The sequence below is a fragment of the Salvelinus alpinus genome, chromosome 30 (genome assembly GCF_045679555.1).
Source record: "Salvelinus alpinus chromosome 30, SLU_Salpinus.1, whole genome shotgun sequence".
Classification (NCBI taxonomy): Eukaryota; Metazoa; Chordata; class Actinopteri; order Salmoniformes; family Salmonidae; genus Salvelinus; species Salvelinus alpinus.
In genome coordinates this window covers 14,367,934-14,387,450 of record NC_092115.1, presented here as the reverse complement: position 1 = coordinate 14,387,450, position 19,517 = coordinate 14,367,934, and the positions used below count along the sequence as shown (strand labels likewise).

Genomic DNA, 19,517 nt, shown 5'->3' with positions numbered 1-19,517 from the left:
CTCACTGGAGAGGTCTTCACTCTTGGAGAGGTTCCGTGCGCTGGCGCCTCGGTTGCGATTCCCCCGGCTCATGAAGGAGGAGCGCGTCTCGCTGGGGCTCCAGCCAGGCAGCAGCACGGAACCGACTTTGGAACGACCCGGAACGTTCTCCAGCAGGTCCTGGCAGCCCATCAGCCTGACATCTAACGTGCCTGTGGGAGACGAGAGATTTTTATCATAAAGTGATAGATTTTATGAGCCCTGGCTAAGCACAGTACTACAGCACTACTGTCATGATATATTGGTAACTGCATACTTTAAAGACTGAAATCCCAAAATGCCAGTACATAAAAGGCTAGAACTTGAGATCTTTGTAAGTCAAGTTTTCGCACAAATCTTCCATTGACAAGATTAACAGGCGCATATCTCAAGTTAAGATTCAGCTCTACATTGAGGTTAACCGCATGCAACTGATGACCACTGCTGTGGGATATAAGGCCTTTTACCTGTGAGTGCGGCGGGCTTGGCCACGGTGCTGTATTGGTTCTGGTTAGAGATGATGCTGGACCGCGGGCTGAGGGCGGGCGAGGACATGAGGGACAGCTCCTCCACGATGTTGCTGCTGCGAGGGTGGTTCTTGGGCAGCTCACTCAGCCTCTGCTCCAGGGAATACTTGAGCAGGTCCAGCTTTTGACTGGACTCGTTGAAGCGGGCCTGGGCCTGGGGAGAACAGCAAGGTCAAGGGTCAAAACAGGGGCATCTTCAGTTGGCAATAAATGGGTGAAAACTCAATGTACAATTTTGTTTGTTTTTAATTTCAAAATGTGTTTGCTCTCATACTGGTTTCTACAGAATGTGGTCCAGGAAAAACAAGTTCATAAACAGAAAGGGTATTTTGTATAGTTTGTCCAACAGGCACGCCCAGACATTTTGAAAGCGTTTGCTCCCATTTTGGGCATACATTTGTTGAGCAGTGACTTGGACTAAGGGTTTAGGAATAGCTTTCGAAAACATACAACATTTTGGGGCCAGGGTAGGAGTGCTGACCTAGGATCAGTTTAGCCTTTTAGATCATAATTATATAGACTAAGGGACCTGATCCTAAATCAGCACTCCTACTCAACTATGGCTGTGGTCTGTACCTCTGAGTGTGCCCTCTTCTCCGTGACTTTGCCAGAGCCCAGGAGCTTCATTACGTTCTTGGCGCCCTCGGCCACAGCTGACTCTATCCTGGCGTGGTGACACAGCTCCTCTACCCGCAGGTCCAGCGGGCTGATGATGGGCTTGGCTGGAGGAAGAGGAGCTTGTTAGAGAGACTATCAGGGGATTTCAGGGGATCAGTTTGAGCAAGAGGTGCAGAATCACTCATCTGGATCACACAGTGAATAAATATTTAGGATTGAAGGTAATCTTTAGATCAGTGATTCCATGTAGTGAATCCACTGTGTGTGTGTGTGTGCGCGCGCTTGTGTATCCGCGCTTGTGTATCCATGTGTCAAAGGGGATAACACAGGACAGGAAGCCACGGCCAGAATGAGTCACAGGCAGGTGTGTTCGTCTCACCCATGACGTCGTTGTTATCGAAGCTCAACTCGCTGGCCTGGCTGCCCTTGAGGATCTGCATCCTGATGAACTCAATCTTTGTCTTGCTGTCCTGGAGCATCTGTTGAGCAGTCGCTAGCAATTTCCGGTCCTGGGCAGAAAATAAAGACACTCACACCATCACCAACAGGTACACAGAGACGTCTATAACAGAAAGTAACTCACTGGACTGTGTGATATTGATCAACATAATTTCTTCATGAGTAAAATAACCCAAAACAACTGACCCAAATTCCACATCATACTTCAGACAGAATGTGTGTGTGCGTGGGTTACCCAATCGGAACACGGTCTCGTCAAATCATGACCTTAAGTGGAGCAAAAGTTTTCAATGAACGCATGGAAAAAGTTATTCACCGCAGGCGAAAGTAGAATGTCATTGTGTTGTTGTGTTATCGGTGACCCTCGAGTTGACGCACACACTGGCCCGTGGAGTAAACTAGTCGACTCCACCCAGAATTCCTTTGGTGGAGGAGCGCGCTATGCTATTCCGTGCCGGCGTAGAGGGCAGGAAAGGCTTCCAGTCTGACAGGCATTTCCTGGCTGACATCATCAGACCATGCCATTTCCCACAGGATGGTGCCACTTTCTCCAGGCACTCCAGCAGGGGAGCACTGACCAGGGGTTGCCAACATTCCACACCTTGATATTATACAGTGCTCAGAGTCAGCTATGGCTGATTTTAGCAAAGGGCACCTTCGCAAATAGAACGAAGCTAATACGCCACATCTTGCATAAAATGCTGTGGTTAGTAGTTAGCACTGAGGTTGCTAACATTCCACACTTTAGCGTTAATATCCCTACTGTATTAGTGCTGTATGATTTTAGCTGAATTCATCAGCATTCTACACCTTAGCAACCAGTGCAGAGCTAAATACGGCCTGATAATGCTCTGTTAATACGGCTGGGATTACTTAACATGATTCTGCACAGGGAGTACTAGCTAGTTCTGTTAATACCATGTCTGGTGTCACTGCCAGGGACACTATCTTGTAGGTTAGTCCTACCATACACCATATTTATAATGGTGCTAACCGAGCTCAACATTTTGAATAATGGATTTTGTGGTCTCTTAAAAAGAAAATACCACTTAAACTATAATTTGGTATTTGCTCCATTAGTCCACTGTTGATACAGTCCAAAAATGTTTTGCATGTCAGCAATCAAGTTTTCAAAATATAGAACTTTCAAAATACAGATATGTGTTGCATCATACTGTGGCACTGGAAAAACCCTACCTGCTCATTTCCAAGAAGGATCAAGTGGACAAGAGACTGCAAGGAGGGACTACCTGGAATTAACCAATAGGACACGCTCATTTTCGTTTTCTGTAGAGTTAAGTGCCCTAATGAACATGACCCAGAGGTCACAAACTGAAAATAACTGTTTGTGAAGGGCAAGAGGTCAGAGGTCAGTGGGCATACCTTGGAAGAGCCGTTTGAGTACATCTGGATCATGTTCTCTGCCCCCTGTTTGACCTTCAGCTCAATGTCGTTCTGCTTCTTCAGGGCGGCCAAGCGGCTGTTGCTGGTGCACATCCTTGCCTCGCTAGCTGGGGTGTCCGGGGTCAAAGGGCACTCTAGAAACAAAGGTAGAAGATCAGAAGGGAAGATATGAAGCTTGGATATTAAAACCCATTAAAGCGTTTACAAAACAATAAAGTTTGCATGTTCATTAAATCAAATCAAAATCAAATCAAATTTTATTTGTCACATACACATGGTTAGCAGATGTTAATGCGAGTGTAGCGAAATGCTTAGCTACAACATTCAAAGGCTTGTATGGAAGGTCTTAGAGTTGGCAATAATGCATTTCTTATCTTGTTCAATGCAGCCATATTCACCAGGTTGTTGTTTACCATCTACAACAAAGCAATTTGTGTAAAAACAGAAAGCCTGTTGGCAGGGATGGAATTGAAGGATTTTGGACACTGGCCAGCCGGGTAATCAGACTGAAATCTTTACTAGCCCAGGTCGAATATCTGTTCCATGCAATATTTCAAAATACTAAATGTCACTATCCCGCAGGCTAGTTGGGCACATTTTCTACCAGCCCGGTCTGAAAAGTAATTTCCATCCCTGTCTGCTGGTATGAAAACTACTGATGACGGGGAATTATTGTATGTACACTTAGATTCTTTACTAAAATTCCCTGAAGAGTTGGGATTTCTGTTCCAAACAGCAGAGAAGTTAGGGGAACCCTGTAGCGGTCTCTGGAGAAAAACAAGCACAAACTTGCTCAAGACAAGATGTGAAGTTACTGTACATGCAAATATATGGTATGACTGACAGGCCCTTGTTGCTAAAAGCCGGGGTTGTGTTCATTAGGAACAAAACATTAGAAAATGGACAAACACGGAGGGACTACCTGAAGGTTTCCAATAAGAAACGCTCAAGTTCATCTTCCGTTGCAAAGCGCTTCGCTACAGTTTTGCCACCCAGGTACTCTGTGCTCTTGTCCTGCCCCAGGGGCTGTTGGGTCTGGTGCTGTGCACACCTCACATATTCTCCTCCCTTCCCTCCAAAAACAAAAGTGTCCTCTATCATTTCAGTCAAGCTGCGGTGCTGAGGGATGAGCTCACTGGTTTTCATGCCTGGGCAGAAGAACCCCTCACCGCTGCACCCCGAGACGAGTGCTGAGCAAATGCTCGCTTCTTCACACACAGGTGGGCAAAAACCTGCCTGACTGACTTCTACTGTCTCTTACCGTCATCTTGGTGACAGTTTGAGGTAAACTGTACTCATTTTGAGGGTTAGATTTCATTTCAATTTACAGTTCAATTAGAACAGAAATAAGAGGTCCAATATTCCGCTCCAGCCATTACCACGAGCCCATCTTCCCCAATTAAGGTGCCACCAACTTCCTGTGCTGAAATGGCTCCACAGCTGACCAACATATCCCTACTGCTAATAGCTCTAGGCCTATACCCAGTCAACAGCGCTAACCACAGTTAGCATTCAAATATCACACACACCGCTTTAGCATGAGAAGCACATCCTGTTAAACATTGGCGTCTCTGGAGACGCCTCAGGAGGTCGCTATTTCATTCTAACAGAGTGTAATAATTAATTTAATCAGCCAATAGCCTGGCAATGCATATGAAGGAGAACGTCAGGTTGCTAGGCAGCACCAGAGTCATAAAGTTGTCTGCTAAATTAGCACTAACGAGAATGATTATGGGTATATTCCTCCGACAATATGTTTAATATGTGTTCAAGCTCAGACTGAGTGTAAGCAGATGCAAATATAAACGTTGGATACTCAGCTATGTTGTCTGTGTGCGGACTGTATTGCAGTCCTAACTGACATTCAATTATCAGTGTGTGCGTGTGTGCGTATGTATCCGTGTGTGTCTATCCGTGTGTGTGTGTCTGTGACCCAGGGTTTCCCTCCAGAAGAGAGGGGTTTGGTCGGGGTCAGGACCAGTCAAGGGCCCCCTCCTCCACAGAGCTCACGCTGGGCCAGCCGACAAGTGCTGAGCTATTGAATATGGTCCCATGTGGCTCAGCTGGTAGAGCATGGTGCTTACAACGGCAGGGTTGTGGGTTTGTTTCCCACGGGGGACCAGTACGAAAAAGTACCAACATGTATGCACTCCCTATTGTAAGTCGCTCTGGATAAGAGCGTCTGCTAAAATTACAACAAAAAAAGTAAATGAATATCAAGCAGGGTGATGTCACTCCTGGAGCGCTGACAGGGAAACCAGCCCAACGTCTGATCCCAGGTCAGCCACCGACAGGGTAGAACGTAGTTACATCGTCATTTAAGAACTGACCTAAGACTTGTTTAGTGTTTTGTCATATTGTTGGGTGTGAAAAAAGGGGAAGGTGATCTGACATCAGTTGTGGAGGACAGAACCCTCCCCCCGTTGCTCTAAAACTTGGCCTGAGGTCAGTTCCCAGTTCCGCGACATAACACTGGCAATGCATCCCTGAACAAAACACCTTTCTCGTCAGATAAGGGTTCAATGAGTCAGGCTAAATTTGTTCCCACTTAAAGATACGTTATAAAAAGGTTTTGTATAATTTCAGCCAGTAGTTTTTAAATGTTGCTCTCACGAAACAAAATGGGTCCCCGAAAATTGTGCACAATTATGAACAACGTCATCCATTTTGTATGCTATGTTTTGTCCTGAAAAATGCTCTAATTCGTACAATATGTTACAAATTTGTAAGTGCTTTAAGATCCCGTTAAAAATCTTTATGACTTCCATTACATACAGAAAGGCGGCCCCCATTTCCAATGTCTACAACTAGGGAGTAAGAAATGCCATAGCAGCAGACAGACAAACCCAGTCCTTCTCTCTCCACCCACTATTAATAAGATCAACTATTCCCTGCACATCCACTGAAACATTTACAGTAACGTGCTAAAAATCCATTGTTGTTCACAAATTCATGGTAGCAGGTTCCAACAGCCTCGAAAATAACTAAAAGGAGCCCTATTGTAAAACAATAAGGAATATGCCAGTGTCAGCTCCTAGAAGATGAGTCACCAAAATAGAGGGCATTCATTGTGTGTGGGTCCTATTTGTGTATTATGTGCTGTATCATGTATTGAGTGTCCTTGTACCAAGAAATACCACACCTAAAGAGAGCATAGTACTGCACTAAATTCCGTTTAGCCTATGTGAAACAGAACAGAGAGAAAGCATTCAGTACATACACCTCATATCAAAAGAAAGGTTTCACATAGGCTACACCCCCTGAAGTTTCCAGGTTTTTCAAAAATCCCTGTTGAAGGATTCCGGAGGGAATAAGCAGCGAGTGAATCCTCCAACCAGGGATTTCTGAAAAACCTGTGGAAAGTTTTAAGAGTTTGGTAACCCTATTTACTCCCACTCCCCGTGAAAAATAGCCATACCTAGTAGGTCGTCGGGGTCCTTGACCACAATGTGGGCGTTGAGCTCCTGGAGCTCCTGGTGGAGCTCCTCCACCTTCTTGTTAGACTTCTTCAGCATGTTGTCCACATAGGCCAGGCTCTTCTTGTCCGTGGTGACCTTGCGCAGGTTCTCCGCACCCTCCTTGATCTTCAGCTCTTTGCGGATCTCGCGGCGGATCTGCTCCTTGATCTCGTCCAACTTCTGCTGCACCATGGTGTCCGACAGGTCCAGGTTGTGGCCCAGGCCCAGCCGCTCCGACACCAGCTGGCCCCTGGCGTCGCCCTGGAGGACAACAGAGAAAATAGGTGGGGGTTAGGATTCATAAGGAAATGTAGGGCTGTCCCCAACTAAAATAAAATCTTGGTCAACCAAGAGTCGTCTGTTCTTTCGACCAATCGATTTGTTGAAATGTTAAAACGTGTATTTTTCCGTATATAGACACATGGTATGTGTTTTAATCCAATCAACTAAACTCAGCAAAAAAAGAAACTTCCTCTCACTGTCAACTGCGTTTATTTTCAACAAACTTAACATGTAAATATTTGTGTGAACATAACAAGATTCAACAGACATGACTAACAGAAATTGAATAATGTGTCCCTGAACAAAGAGGGGGGGGTCAAAATCAAAAGTAACAGTCAGTATCTGGTGTGGCCACCAGCTGCATTAACTTTTTAGTATAGGGGGCAGCATTTTCACTTTTGGATGAATTGCATGCCCATAGTGAACTGCCTCCTACTCTGTCCCAGATGCTAATATATGCATATTATTATTACTATTGGATAGAAAACACTCTGAAGTTTCTAAAACTGTTTGAATGATGTCTGTGAGTATAACAGAACTCATATGGCAGGCAAAAACCTGAGAAAAAATCCAAACAGGAAGTGAGAATTCTGAGACTGGTCGATGTTAAAGTCATTGCCTATTCAATTCCCTGTAATATATGGATCTGTTTGCACTTCCTACGCCTTCCACTAGATGTCAACAGTCTGTAGAACGCTGAATGAAGCATGAAGCCTCTAGTGTGATGTGGGGCCGGATGGGAGGTGTTTCAGTCATTGGTCTGGTAGATTGCCAGTTCTTGCTCACGCGCTTTCCTCATGATATCGCCTTGCGTTCCATTACTTATACAGACATGAAGGAATGCTCCGGTTGGAACGTTATTGGATATATATGATAACATCCTGAAGATTGATTCTCTACTAAGTTTGACCAGTTTATTCGACTTGTAATAACTTTTTGAAGTTTTCGTCCCGACGTTTGCCTGCATCTGCGCGAGCGTTTGGCCACGTGTACTACACATGCTAGCAAAAGTAGCTACTTGGACATAAGTAATGGACATTATCGAACAAAACAACGATTTATTGTGGAACTAGGATTCCTGGCAGTGCATTCTGATGAACATAATCAAAGTTAAGGGAATATTTATGATGTAATTTCGTATTTCTGTTGACTTCAACATGGCGGAGAAATGTTGTTAAATCTGAGCGCTGTCTCAGATTATTGCATGGTGTGCTTTTTACGTAAAGTTTTTTTGAAATCTGACAGCGGTTGCATTAAGAACAAGTGTATCTTTAATTCTGTGTAAAACATGTATTTTTAATCAAAGTTTATGATGAGTATTTCTGTTATTTGACGTGGCTCTCTGCAATTACTCCGGATATTTTAGAGGCATTTCTGAACGTGGCGCAAATGTAAACCGAGATTTGTGGATATAAATATGCACATTATCGAACAAAACATAAATGTATTGTGTAACATGATGTCCTATGAGTGTCATCTGATGAAGATCATCAAAGGTTAGTGATTCATTTTATCTCCATTTCTGCTTTTTGTGAGTAATATCTTTTGCTGGGAAAATAAAAGTTAAGGAGCAAGCTCTGCGTGCATATTATGTGTGCCTAACAGGTGCTGTTAGATTACAATAACATTTTTCTGACCGTTTGGAACAATGTAAACACTAAATAAATTATACGCATACCAGTGGTAACGTTTTTTGTGGTAACGTTTTTTATTTATTTTTTAAAAGCCTTTATAACAGCAAAGACTAAAAACATTCACATTCATTCGTTAATGCAATTTCCGAAATGGAACGGTTTATTTATTGTTTAAGCTAATTATTTAAGGGTCACTTTCTTTTAAAACTAAAATGCTTGACTGCATTTCAAATCATGAATGACTCATATGATTGATACAGTAGCCTATATAAGTCTTGAAATATAGGCCTATGTAAGTTACGGTATTACGACTAAACATGATGCGCTGTTAGGTCTACAGCTTGATGGTGGTTATACAAGGCTGCTATACTAACACTACTAATGATAATGACATCACTTATTATTATTAGTAACAATATGAAGGAGATCAATAAAAAGGAGCGTTAAATAATATTATATAAAAAAATGTTTTTTTTGTTGTTGAAATAAAATTGGACAATTTGGAACAGTGTAAACACTAAATAAATAATAAATATTACCAGAAAGTCCGTTCTAACAAAGTAAAGATTAAAAACAGACAAATGTGAATTTAGAAAAAATTATTTATTTTTTCCCCAGGGGGTGTATCAGCTTTAATATTGAGGATAGATTGATGCTTCCATCAATGTAATTGTCTGCATCATTTCCAATCCCCCATATATTTTTGGTAAATAAATACACTGCTCCAAAAAATAAAGGGAACACTTAAACAACACAATGTAACTCCAAGTCAATCACACTTCTGTGAAATCAAACTGTCCACTTAGGAAGCAACACTGATAGACAATAAATTTCACATGCTGTTGTGCAAATGGTATAGACAAAAGGTGGAAATTATAGGCAATTAGCAAGACACCCCCAATAAAGGAGTGGTTCTGCAGGTGGTGACCACAGACCACATCTCAGTTCCTATGCTTCCTGGCTGATGTTTTGGTCACTTTTGAATGCTGCCGGTGCTTTCACTCGTGGTAGCATGAGACGGAGGCTACAACCCACACAAGTGGCTCAGGTAGTGCAGCTCATCCAGGATGGCACATCAATGCGAGCTGTGGCAAGAAGGTTTGCTGTGTCTGTCAGCGTAGTGTCCAGAGCATGGAGGCGCTACCAGGAGACAGGCCAGTACATCAGGAGACGTGGAGGAGGCCGTAGGAGGGCAACAACCCAGCAGCAGGACCGCTACCTTCGCCTTTGTGCAAGGAGGATTAGGAGGAGCACTGCCAGAGCCCTGCAAAATGACCTCCAGCAGGCCACAAATGTGCATGTGGCAGCATATGGTCTCACAAGGGGTCTGAGGATCTCATCTCGGTACCTAATGGCAGTCAGGCTACCTCTGGCGAGCACATGGAGGGCTGTGCGGCCCCACAAAGAAATGCCACCCCACACCATGACTGACCCACCGCCAAACCGGTCATGCTGGAGGATGTTGCAGGCAGCAGAACGTTCTCCACGGCGTCTCCAGACTCTGTCACGTCTGTCACATGTGCTCAGTGTGAACCTGCTTTCATCTGTGAAGAGCACAGGGCGCCAGTGGCGAATTTGCCAATCTTGGTGTTCTCTGGCAAATGCCAAACGTCCTGCACGGTGTTGGGCTGTAAGCACAACCCCCACCTGTGGACGTCGGGCCCTCATACCACCCTCATGGAGTCTGTTTCTGACCGTTTGAGCAGACACATGCACATTTGTGGCCTGCTGGAAGTCATTTTGCAGGGCTCTGGCAGTGCTCCTCCTAATCCTCCTTGCACAAAGGCGAAGGTAGCGGTACTGCTGCTGGGTTGTTGCCCTCCTACGGCCTCCTCCACGTCTCCTAATGTACTGGCCTGTCTCCTGGTAGTGCCTCCATGCTCTGGACACTACGCTGACAGACACAGCAAACCTTCTTGCCACAGCTCGCATTGATGTGCCATCCTGGATGAGCTGCACTACCTGAGCCACTTGTGTGGGTTGTAGACTCCGTCTCATGCTACCACTAGAGTGAAAGCACCGCCAGCATTCAAAAGTGACCAAAACATCAGCCAGGAAGCATAGGAACTGAGAAGTGGTCTGTGGTCACCACCTACAACCTTGTTTTACTCCTCGACAGTTTAAAACTTTGAGATGTAGCTATTATTTACTATTTTACATCTAGGGTTACTATACATAACTTTAACCCATTTTATAAGAGATTCTCCAAAATTGAAATATTCTAGGCATATATATATATATATAAACTCCAGTCATACTTTATCAAAAGCCTTTTCATAATCAGCTATGAAAACCAGACCTGGTTTCCCCGATATTTCATAGTATTCTATTGTTTCCAGTACTTCCAGTCTTATATTATCTCCAATGTATCGTCCATGTAAAAAACCTGTCTGATTAGGATGAATAATATCTGACAAAACCTTTTTAATTCTATGCGCCAAACATTTAGCTAGAATTTTTGCATCACAACACTGAAGTGTAAGAGGCCTCCAATTTTTTAAATGGACTGGATCTTTATATACACACACACACACACCACTTGGATCCTGTTTCAGTAATAATGAAATCAGACCTTGTTGTGTGTTCGAAGATCTACCGTTTATATAGGAGTGGTAAAAACATGCTAATAATGGTTCTCTGAGTATATAAAAAAAACTTTTGTATACTTCCACTGGTATGCCATCCAGCCCTGGAGTTCCCATCCTTAAAGGCTTTAATTGCATCAAGAAGTTCCTCTGTAATTTGGCCTTCACATTAGTCTTTTTGTACAGATGTTAATTTTACATTATTAATAGGGTTAAAAATCCATACAATTAGCTTTGGTTAGTAGAGATGGAGACAAACGAAACCATTCTTAAGGTACTTTACTTCCTCTTTCAAAATATTGTTCAGTGAATCATGAGTGATCATTTGTAACAAGTTTCAATAAATTTTTGGGGTAGCATTTCTATGTTGAAGATTGAAAAAGACTTGTGCATTTTTCCCCATATTGTTTACTTGACATGTCGTTGTGTGAGGTGTGGTACACACAGAATCAGTAGGGTATTAAACAAACACTCAAATAGGCAACAGAAGCAGGATCTGTCTTATTTCTGTAGATATACATGGATGATTTATAAAGCCAGGCGTTTTTAACAGTTAGGCTACTGATTATAGACAATTAAGTTGGGGTTTCCTCTCTCCTCACCTTTCTTAGACATTAAGGAAAGGGCTGTTTTCTCATCTCATTCTGCTGCATTGTTCTCAACTCCAATATGCTGGTTAACTTTGCTATTATGCACATAACATGGTCTAGGAAAAGGCGCCAATTCAACAGCGCATTGATTGGTTTCAGAACCGTCGACAGCGACCACTATCCAATGCGGGAGAAAGTGCATTTGTTATAAAATACTATTTTTTATTAGTGTTGCACCATTGTCCTTATGTAATATGACCATATACAAGTTCAGAAGAACTTCTTAGAGAGTGATGGACTATGCCATCCCTACGACCTCCACAATGCATTAGTCAACTCAGACAGGTGCAAATCTGACAGGTGTCTTGTACACATATACAATACCAGTCAAAAGTTTGGACACACCTACTCATTCAAGGGTTTTTCTTTATTTTTACTATATTGTAGAATAATAGTGAAGACATCAAAACTATGAAATAACACATATGGAATCATGTAGTAACAAAAAGGTGTTATAAAATATATTTTGATTTGTTTATTTTTCAAAGTAACCACCCTTTGCCTTGATGATAGCTTTGCACACTCTTGACATTCTCTCATCCAGCTTCATGAGGAATGCTTTTCCAACAGTCTTGAGGGAGTTCCCACATATGCTGAGCACTTGTTGGCTGCTTTTCCTTCACTCTGCGGTCCAACTCATCCCAAATCTCAATTGGGTTGAGGTCGGGTGATTGTGGAGGCCATGTCATCTGATGCAGCACTCCATCACTTTCCTTCTTGGTCAAATAGCCCTTACACAGCCTGGAGGTGTGTTGGGTCATTGTTCTACTGAAAAACAAATGATTGTCCCACTAAGCATAAACCAGATGGGATGGCGTATCGCTGCAGAATGATGTGGTAGCCATGCTGGTTAAGTGTGCCTTGAATTCTAAATAAATCACTGACAGTGTCACCAGCAAAACACCCCCACACCTCCTCCTCCATGCTTCACGGTGGGAACCACACATGCGGAGATCATCCATTCACCTACTCTGCGTCTCACAAAGACACGGAGGTTGGAACCAAAAATTTCTAATTTGAACTCAGACCAAAGGACAGATTTCCACCAGTCGAATGTCAACTGCTAATGTTTCTTGGGCCAAGCAAGTCTCTTCTTATTATTGGTGTCCATTAGGAGTCGTTTCTTTGCAACAATTCGACCATGACGGCCTGATTCACACAGTTTCCTCTGAACAGTTGATGTTGAGATGGGTCTATTACTTTAACTCTGTAAAGCATTTATTTGGGCTGCAATCTGAGGTGCAGTTAACTCTAATGAACTTATCCTCTGCAGCAGAAGTTCCTTTCCTGTGGCGGTCCTCGTGAGAGCCTGTTTCATCATAGCACTTGATGGTTTTTGCGACGACACGACTGAATTTTTTCCGGATTGACTGATCTTCATGTCTTACAGTAATGATGGACTGTCGTTTCTCTTTGCTTATCTGAGTTCTTCTTGCCCTAATATGGACTTGGACAAATCAAAATCAAATCCAATTTTATTGGTCACATACACATAAGTTAACAGATGTTAATGCGAGTGCAGTGAAATGCTTGTGCAGTAATATCTAACAATTCCCCAACAACTACCTAATACACACAAATCTAAAAGGGGTGAATGAGAATATGTACATATAAATATATGGATGAGCGATGGCCGAGCGGCATAGGCAAGGTGCAATAGATGGTATAAAATACAGTATATACATATGGTATGAGTAATGTAAGATATGTAAACATTAAGTAGCATTGTTTGAAGTGACATTGTTTCAAGTGACTAGTGATCCATTTATTAAATTAGCCAGTGATTGGGTCTCAATGTAGGCAGCAGCCTCTCTGAGTTAGTGATTGCTGTTTAGCAGTCTGATGGCCTTGAGATAAAAGCTGTTTTTCAGTCTCTCGGTCCCAGCTTTGATGCACCTGTACTGACCTCGCCTTCTGTATGGTAGCGGTGTGAACAGGCAGTGGCTCGGGTGTTTGTTGTCCTTGATGATCGTTTTAGCCTTGCTGGTCTTTTACCAAATAGAGCAAAAAAAAGTGTTACCTTTATTTAACTAGGCAAGTCAGTTAAGAACAAATTCTTATTTTCAATGATGGCCTTGTTCAGGGGTAGAACGACAGATTTGTACCTTGTCAGCTTGGGGATTCGATCTTGCAACCTTTCGGTTACAAGGCCAACGCTCTAACCACTAGGCTACCTGCCGCTATCTTCTGTATACCACCCCTACTTTGTCACAACACAACTGATTGTCTCAAATGCATTAAGAAGGAAAGATATTCCACAAATTAACTTTTTCCAACACACACCTGTTAATTTAAATGCATTCCAGGTGACTACCTCATGAAGTTGGTTGAGAGACTCAAGAGTGTGCAAAGCTGTCATCAAGGCAAAGGTTGGCTACTTTGAAGAATCTCAAACACCAAAGCCTGTGGGGGACCCAATAATGCAAAGAAAAAAAACATTTGTTTTTGTATCATCATCTTTGAAATGCAAGAGAAAGGCCATAATGCATTATTCCAGCACAGGGGCAATTTAGATTTTGGCCACTAGATGGCAGCAGTGTATGTGCAAAGTTTTAGACTCATCCAATGAACCATTGTATTTCTGTTCAAAATGTTATATCAAGACTGCCCAAATGGTTTATTAATAACTTTAAGTTCAAAACTGTGCGCTCTCCTCAAACAGCAGCATAGTATTCTTCCACTGTAATAGCTACTGTAAATTGGACAGTGCAGTTAAATTAACGAGAATTTAAGCTTCCTGCCAATATCAAATATGTCTATGTCCTGGGAAATGTTCTTGTTACTTCCAACCGCATGCTAATCGCATTAGGCTACGTTAGCTCAACCGTCCTGTGGGGGACCCATCGATCCTGTAGATGTTAATGCTTTATAAAGTTTTTATAAAAAAGTTGTAGTTTGTATACAGTGGGACACATTTAATTGTATCAGCCTGTAGCACCATTTGAGGTGCAACAGAAAGAAATGCCGAGCAGGTAAACACCAAAGCCTATCAGGCATACAAATAGCAGGTAACAGCAGGTAAACACCAAAGCCTGTCAGGCGTACAAATAGCAGGTAACAGCAGGTTAACACCAAAGCCTGTCAGGCGTACAAATAGCAGGTAACAGCAGGTTAACACCAAAGCCTGTCAGGCGTACAAATAGCAAGTAACAGCAGGTTAACACCAAAGCCTGTCAGGCGTACAAATAGCAAGTAACAGCAGGTTAACACCAAAGCCTGTCAGGCGTACAAATAGCAGGTAACAGCAGGTAAACACCAAAGCCTATCAGGCATACAAATAGCAGGTAACAGCAGGTTAACACCAAAGCCTGTCAGGCGTACAAATAGCAGGTGACAGCAGGTAAACACCAAAGCCTATCAGGCATACAAATAGCAAGTAACAGCAGGTAAACACCAAAGCCTGTCAGGCGTACAAATAGCAGGTAACAGCAGGTAAACACCAAAGCCTATCAGGCATACAAATAGCAAGTAACAGCAGGTTAACACCAAAGCCTGTCAGGTGTACAAATAGCAGGTGACAGCAGGTAAACACCAAAGCCTGTCAGGCCTACAAATATCTCTGTAAACAATACTTAAATTATAACTTGATACAAATACCAAATATTGGCTTATGCCACACTTTTTAGCACACTTTTTAAAAACTTTAGGGAAAATAGATTGGGCATACAATTGACAATTTCATTTCATTTCACTCGGGATGACCCCTTTCCTAGAACTTGTGTATAATATTTATTTCAAATTGTAGCAAAAAAATAAAAGTAAGCTCCCCCTGACATAGTGAAACCATTAAAAGCTTAAGGCACTTGAACTGAGCTTAGCTTACTGCTCCATTCATAGACAAGGCACAATGAGCCCACAACACCAGAACATGTTACGCCTATCTACACCCCATGTTGCATTCTGCCCTTGTTGCATTCAGCTAACACCGTAACGTAATCCACACATGGGTGTTTTACAATTCCTACAGTGGCTACACAAATCTATGTTCCTTACCATCACATCATCAATTTCCATCAACCTTGTCTCCATTGCATCTGCTACAGATGCCGTCCACGTATGTTTTTAAGTTCTGCTTTGTTCTTCCTCACAACAAAAACAAAAGTTCTCCCTTTTTCTAAAAACAGAGTTTGGCCTAAACTGTCTGAGGAAGGGGAAGCCAAATCCTGTTAGCCTCTCGCTCTGTGAGGTCACATGAGACGAGAAAGGGACCTAATCTCACTCCGGGGAGCGAGTGGAGTCTTAAAAATAAACTTTGGTAAAAAATATATATATATTAAACCCCAGAGTTCCAATGGCCTCCCCTGTGGAGTGACGTGTATGGGAGCAAGAGGAGGATCAGTTGTGTACAGCTACATGTAAATTAATACTTCTAAGGTTGAGATTGGGAGCCTCGGAAAGCGTTTGTAACGTAAAAACATTTTTTGCCTTGTTGGTTTCCCAAAACTGTATACATATTTTAGTACAGTTAATTAATCAGTATTTGGCCAATGAAATAATCGAATCCACTACTTCGGTGAAGCAAGCAAGCGCCACGTTTCAACCAACTGAGCCAACGGAATAATATACGGCGCTTTGGAACGGTTGTATTTGAGTCAAAGTAGCCTACGTTTATTTCTCCCTAACTGCTATACTCTTATTGACACCTAGGCTTAGTGTGTATTTGAGATTAGACTGCACGGTGGTTCCCTGTTCTGGGTGACTAGTGGCCAAACCTTTACAGAGGAAGTATGTGTTGGCCTATTAGGCCTGCGTCTCAGTCCAGAGGGAGAGAGGCTCCGCCTCCCTGTATGACTCACAGGTAAAATGGAGGTCACAACTGCTGGAAGAGGTAAAAAGACAGCTCAACCCAATTGGTTTCTGTAGCTGTGTTTGACTACCAGTGTGAAGACGATGCAAAGCCATGGACCACCCTTATTTTCCACTCTAAGCAACAACATAGCTATGAAAATCTAACTGACTGAGGAGAACATTGAACTTGGACAGGCTTGCATATAAGTTTGAATCAACGCAAATGATAAAAGCTTGTGCCCTTATTCCTTAACTTAGTTTAACCTATGCATCTACAAGAATCCAACCAAAGCAAATATTAGGGCATGAACTTCCACTGTAAGCAGGCTAAATAGCCTTAAGCTCAAACTCCAACAAAAGCTAAATTCGAGGGACAATGGAAAAGTCAGACAGGCGAACGTTAACTTATGCTAAAAGACTGACTTTAAAAACCAAGACTATTTAGGTTTAAGGTAGAGCGCAATGGTAACTGCTTTTTTTAAAGCCCAACTTAAACCTAAACAACAATTGAACCTAAACATCACCAATTCCTACCCCAAACCGGATTTATTACATTTGGTTTGGTAGCTGCATTTATACCAGAAATGGCACATAAGCGTGAACACAATCACCTCCAAGCCAGACAAATGCATTTAAAAGACTGCAACGCTTGTAAATTACATAGATGACAGGTGTACACCGAACAAAAATATTAAAGCAACATGTAAAGTGTTGTTCCCATGTTTCATGAGCTGAAATAAAAGATCCCAGAAATGTTCCACATGCACAAAAAGCTTATTTCTCTCAATTTGTGCAGAAATGCGTTTACATCCCTGTTAGTGAGCATGACAAGTGTGGCAAATCAAGAAGCTGATTAAACAGTGTGATCACTACACAGGTGTACCTTGTGTTCAGGACAATATAAGGACACTAAAATGTTTAGTTTTTCACACAACACAATGCCACAGATGTCTCAAATTGAGGGAGTATGCTGACTGCAGAAATGTCCACCAGAGCTGTTGCCTGAGAATGTAATGTTTATTTCTCTACCATAAGCATTTTAGAGAATTTGGCAGTACATCCAACCGACCTTACAACAGCAGGCCGCATGTAACCATGCAAGCCCAGGAACTCAACATACGGCTTCTTCACCTGCGGGATCGTCTGAGGTGGCGGGGGTAGGTGGTAAGCAGTATTCTGTCTGTAAGAAAAACTAATTCTGATTGGCTGAACCTGGCTCCCAAGTGGGTGGGCCTATGCCCTCCCAGGCACACCCATTGCTGCGCCCCTGCCCAGTCATGTCAAATCCATAGATTAGGGCCTAATGAATTTATTTAAATTGACTGACTTCCTTTTATGAACTGTAACTCATTAAATTATTTTAAATTGTTACATGTTGCGTTTATATTTTTGTTCAGTATAATTACAGCCCTGGTCAATCTAACTGGACGTGTCACTCTTACATCACAGGCCAAGGGCAGTGATACCTAGGAACAGTGTATGTTTTGCCTGTTTTTCTTGGCAGGGTTACAACACAAGACACAAACTACTGATGACCAAAAGGTTATGGGGAATAACACCACTTTGTCACTCCTATACATGCACTAGTCCTTTGTCTAGTCGTCAACAGCAACATAATCAATTCGACAAATACCAGATATAGTCATCCACTCACTGTCCAAACAATCTCAGCGATCACCAAACAAACACAAGAGTCTTGTGAAACGATGTCTGCAAAAAGACAAGTCTGAATTCATGAGTGAGGCTGAGTGGGTACACATAAGGTTCCAAAGAGTGACCTACCTCTAATCTAATCACTGAAACAGCAAACAAAGGCAATATGTTCACAGGTTAGTGTCCTGGAATACAGAAGTTTGAGAGAGAAAAATAATGTAGCTACATGTTCCGCAGGACACAAAGTTATGGTCAGATCACATCATTATGCGTCCACGCTACATTGTTGTTCGCTAGACTTTTTTTCCTCTCACCCTAATATACAAATTACCAGATTTGACAGATGCCGTCACCCCAGTCAGCAGTGACCACAAACTTTTTTTCGGAGTAATTTGTTGCGGTTGAGATTTTTTTTCTTTTTTCTTTACTTTCTAACGTTTTTTTCACAAGATGTGAAGTTTCAAACTGTTGTAATATCATTAGAGTTCCCAGTTTCAAATTCAATCATGTATCAGGGAATGCTCAACCTTTTGGAATTGAAAAATATTATACTTGCATGTCTTGGAACATTATTTTCAACTAACTTAGTACAAGTATTGTAGCCTAGTAAAACAAGTTATTTTAATAGACACCTTTGGGCTTTAACACGCGCCCACTTGACTGGGTCACTGTTTACAAAGGACCTTAAAATGGAAAATGTTTTTCCATGCGTTCGAAACTGTCATTTTTCTTCCAAAACGCTCAACATTTTACTATCATAGTCGACATTCAATTGATTTGTCATTAAAATATACAACAGATTAATTCAGTTGTTCAGCTGGTGGGAGCTCAAGTGCAAAATTACACAAAACTTTTGATATTTTGATAAATGTTTTCCAGGCCTCAATCTATAATTCCCAGACAATCCTTCGGAAGAGGGGGACAAAATCCCTAAGAAATGTATTAAACTCAAAAGATTTGAATCCACTGCAAATTGTATATAGAATAAAGTTATTTACCAACTTGGAAAGCGCACTTTACAACAACTTTACGCATTTATTGCAACAGTTGTCAACTTTTCATACCTGCACGGAATCGGCGGCCATCTTGGCTTTTGACTTTGAATCAAACTGTACGGAGACAGGGGAGGTGGAACTCCAAAAACAGCCTTGTTTTAAGTTTCCCTCTCGTGCGTCAAAAATAACCTATTTGGTGACCAAACCATAGGTCATATTGGAAATACTTGACTTTCCATGGCTTTCCTTGAGTCCTTGCGTCTTTTTTCGCTGAGGGAAGAAAAGTTGTTCTGTAGTCCACATATATGAAGCAGCAACATAAATAAATGTCCCACTGCTTTCACTTTGGGAGCGAGAGGCTGTGGTTTGTGTGGAAACACATCAGCGTCCGCCCATAGGAGCTATGCACCAACTCAACCCAGAGCCCATTCTCTCAGCCAGATTCT

The 19,517-nt window shown here is 42.2% G+C and overlaps 1 protein-coding gene across 3 annotated transcripts in view; it reads right to left on the bottom strand.

Annotated features, from left to right (window-relative positions):
* The window catches only part of pkn2a (protein kinase N2a), a 34,366-nt gene extending 14,849 nt beyond the window's left edge, over positions 1–19,517 (bottom strand). The window contains exons 1-7 of one of the 3 annotated variants that reach the window (XR_011671916.1): positions 19,141–19,517; positions 6,445–6,745; positions 3,006–3,160; positions 1,543–1,672; positions 1,122–1,267; positions 486–699; positions 6–191 (exon numbers count right to left, since the gene is read on the bottom strand). Coding sequence is in view for 2 of the 3 variants with exons in the window: in XM_071376998.1 (XP_071233099.1) it covers positions 6–191; positions 486–699; positions 1,122–1,267; positions 1,543–1,672; positions 3,006–3,160; positions 6,445–6,745; positions 19,141–19,161 (1,153 nt within the window). In the remaining variant the exon portion in view is untranslated. Of the gene's footprint in view, positions 1–5; positions 192–485; positions 700–1,121; positions 1,268–1,542; positions 1,673–2,819; positions 2,980–3,005; positions 3,161–6,444; positions 6,746–19,140 lie in introns of those variants that run through there. The other 2 variants (XM_071376998.1, XM_071376999.1) reach the window with 2 other exon arrangements.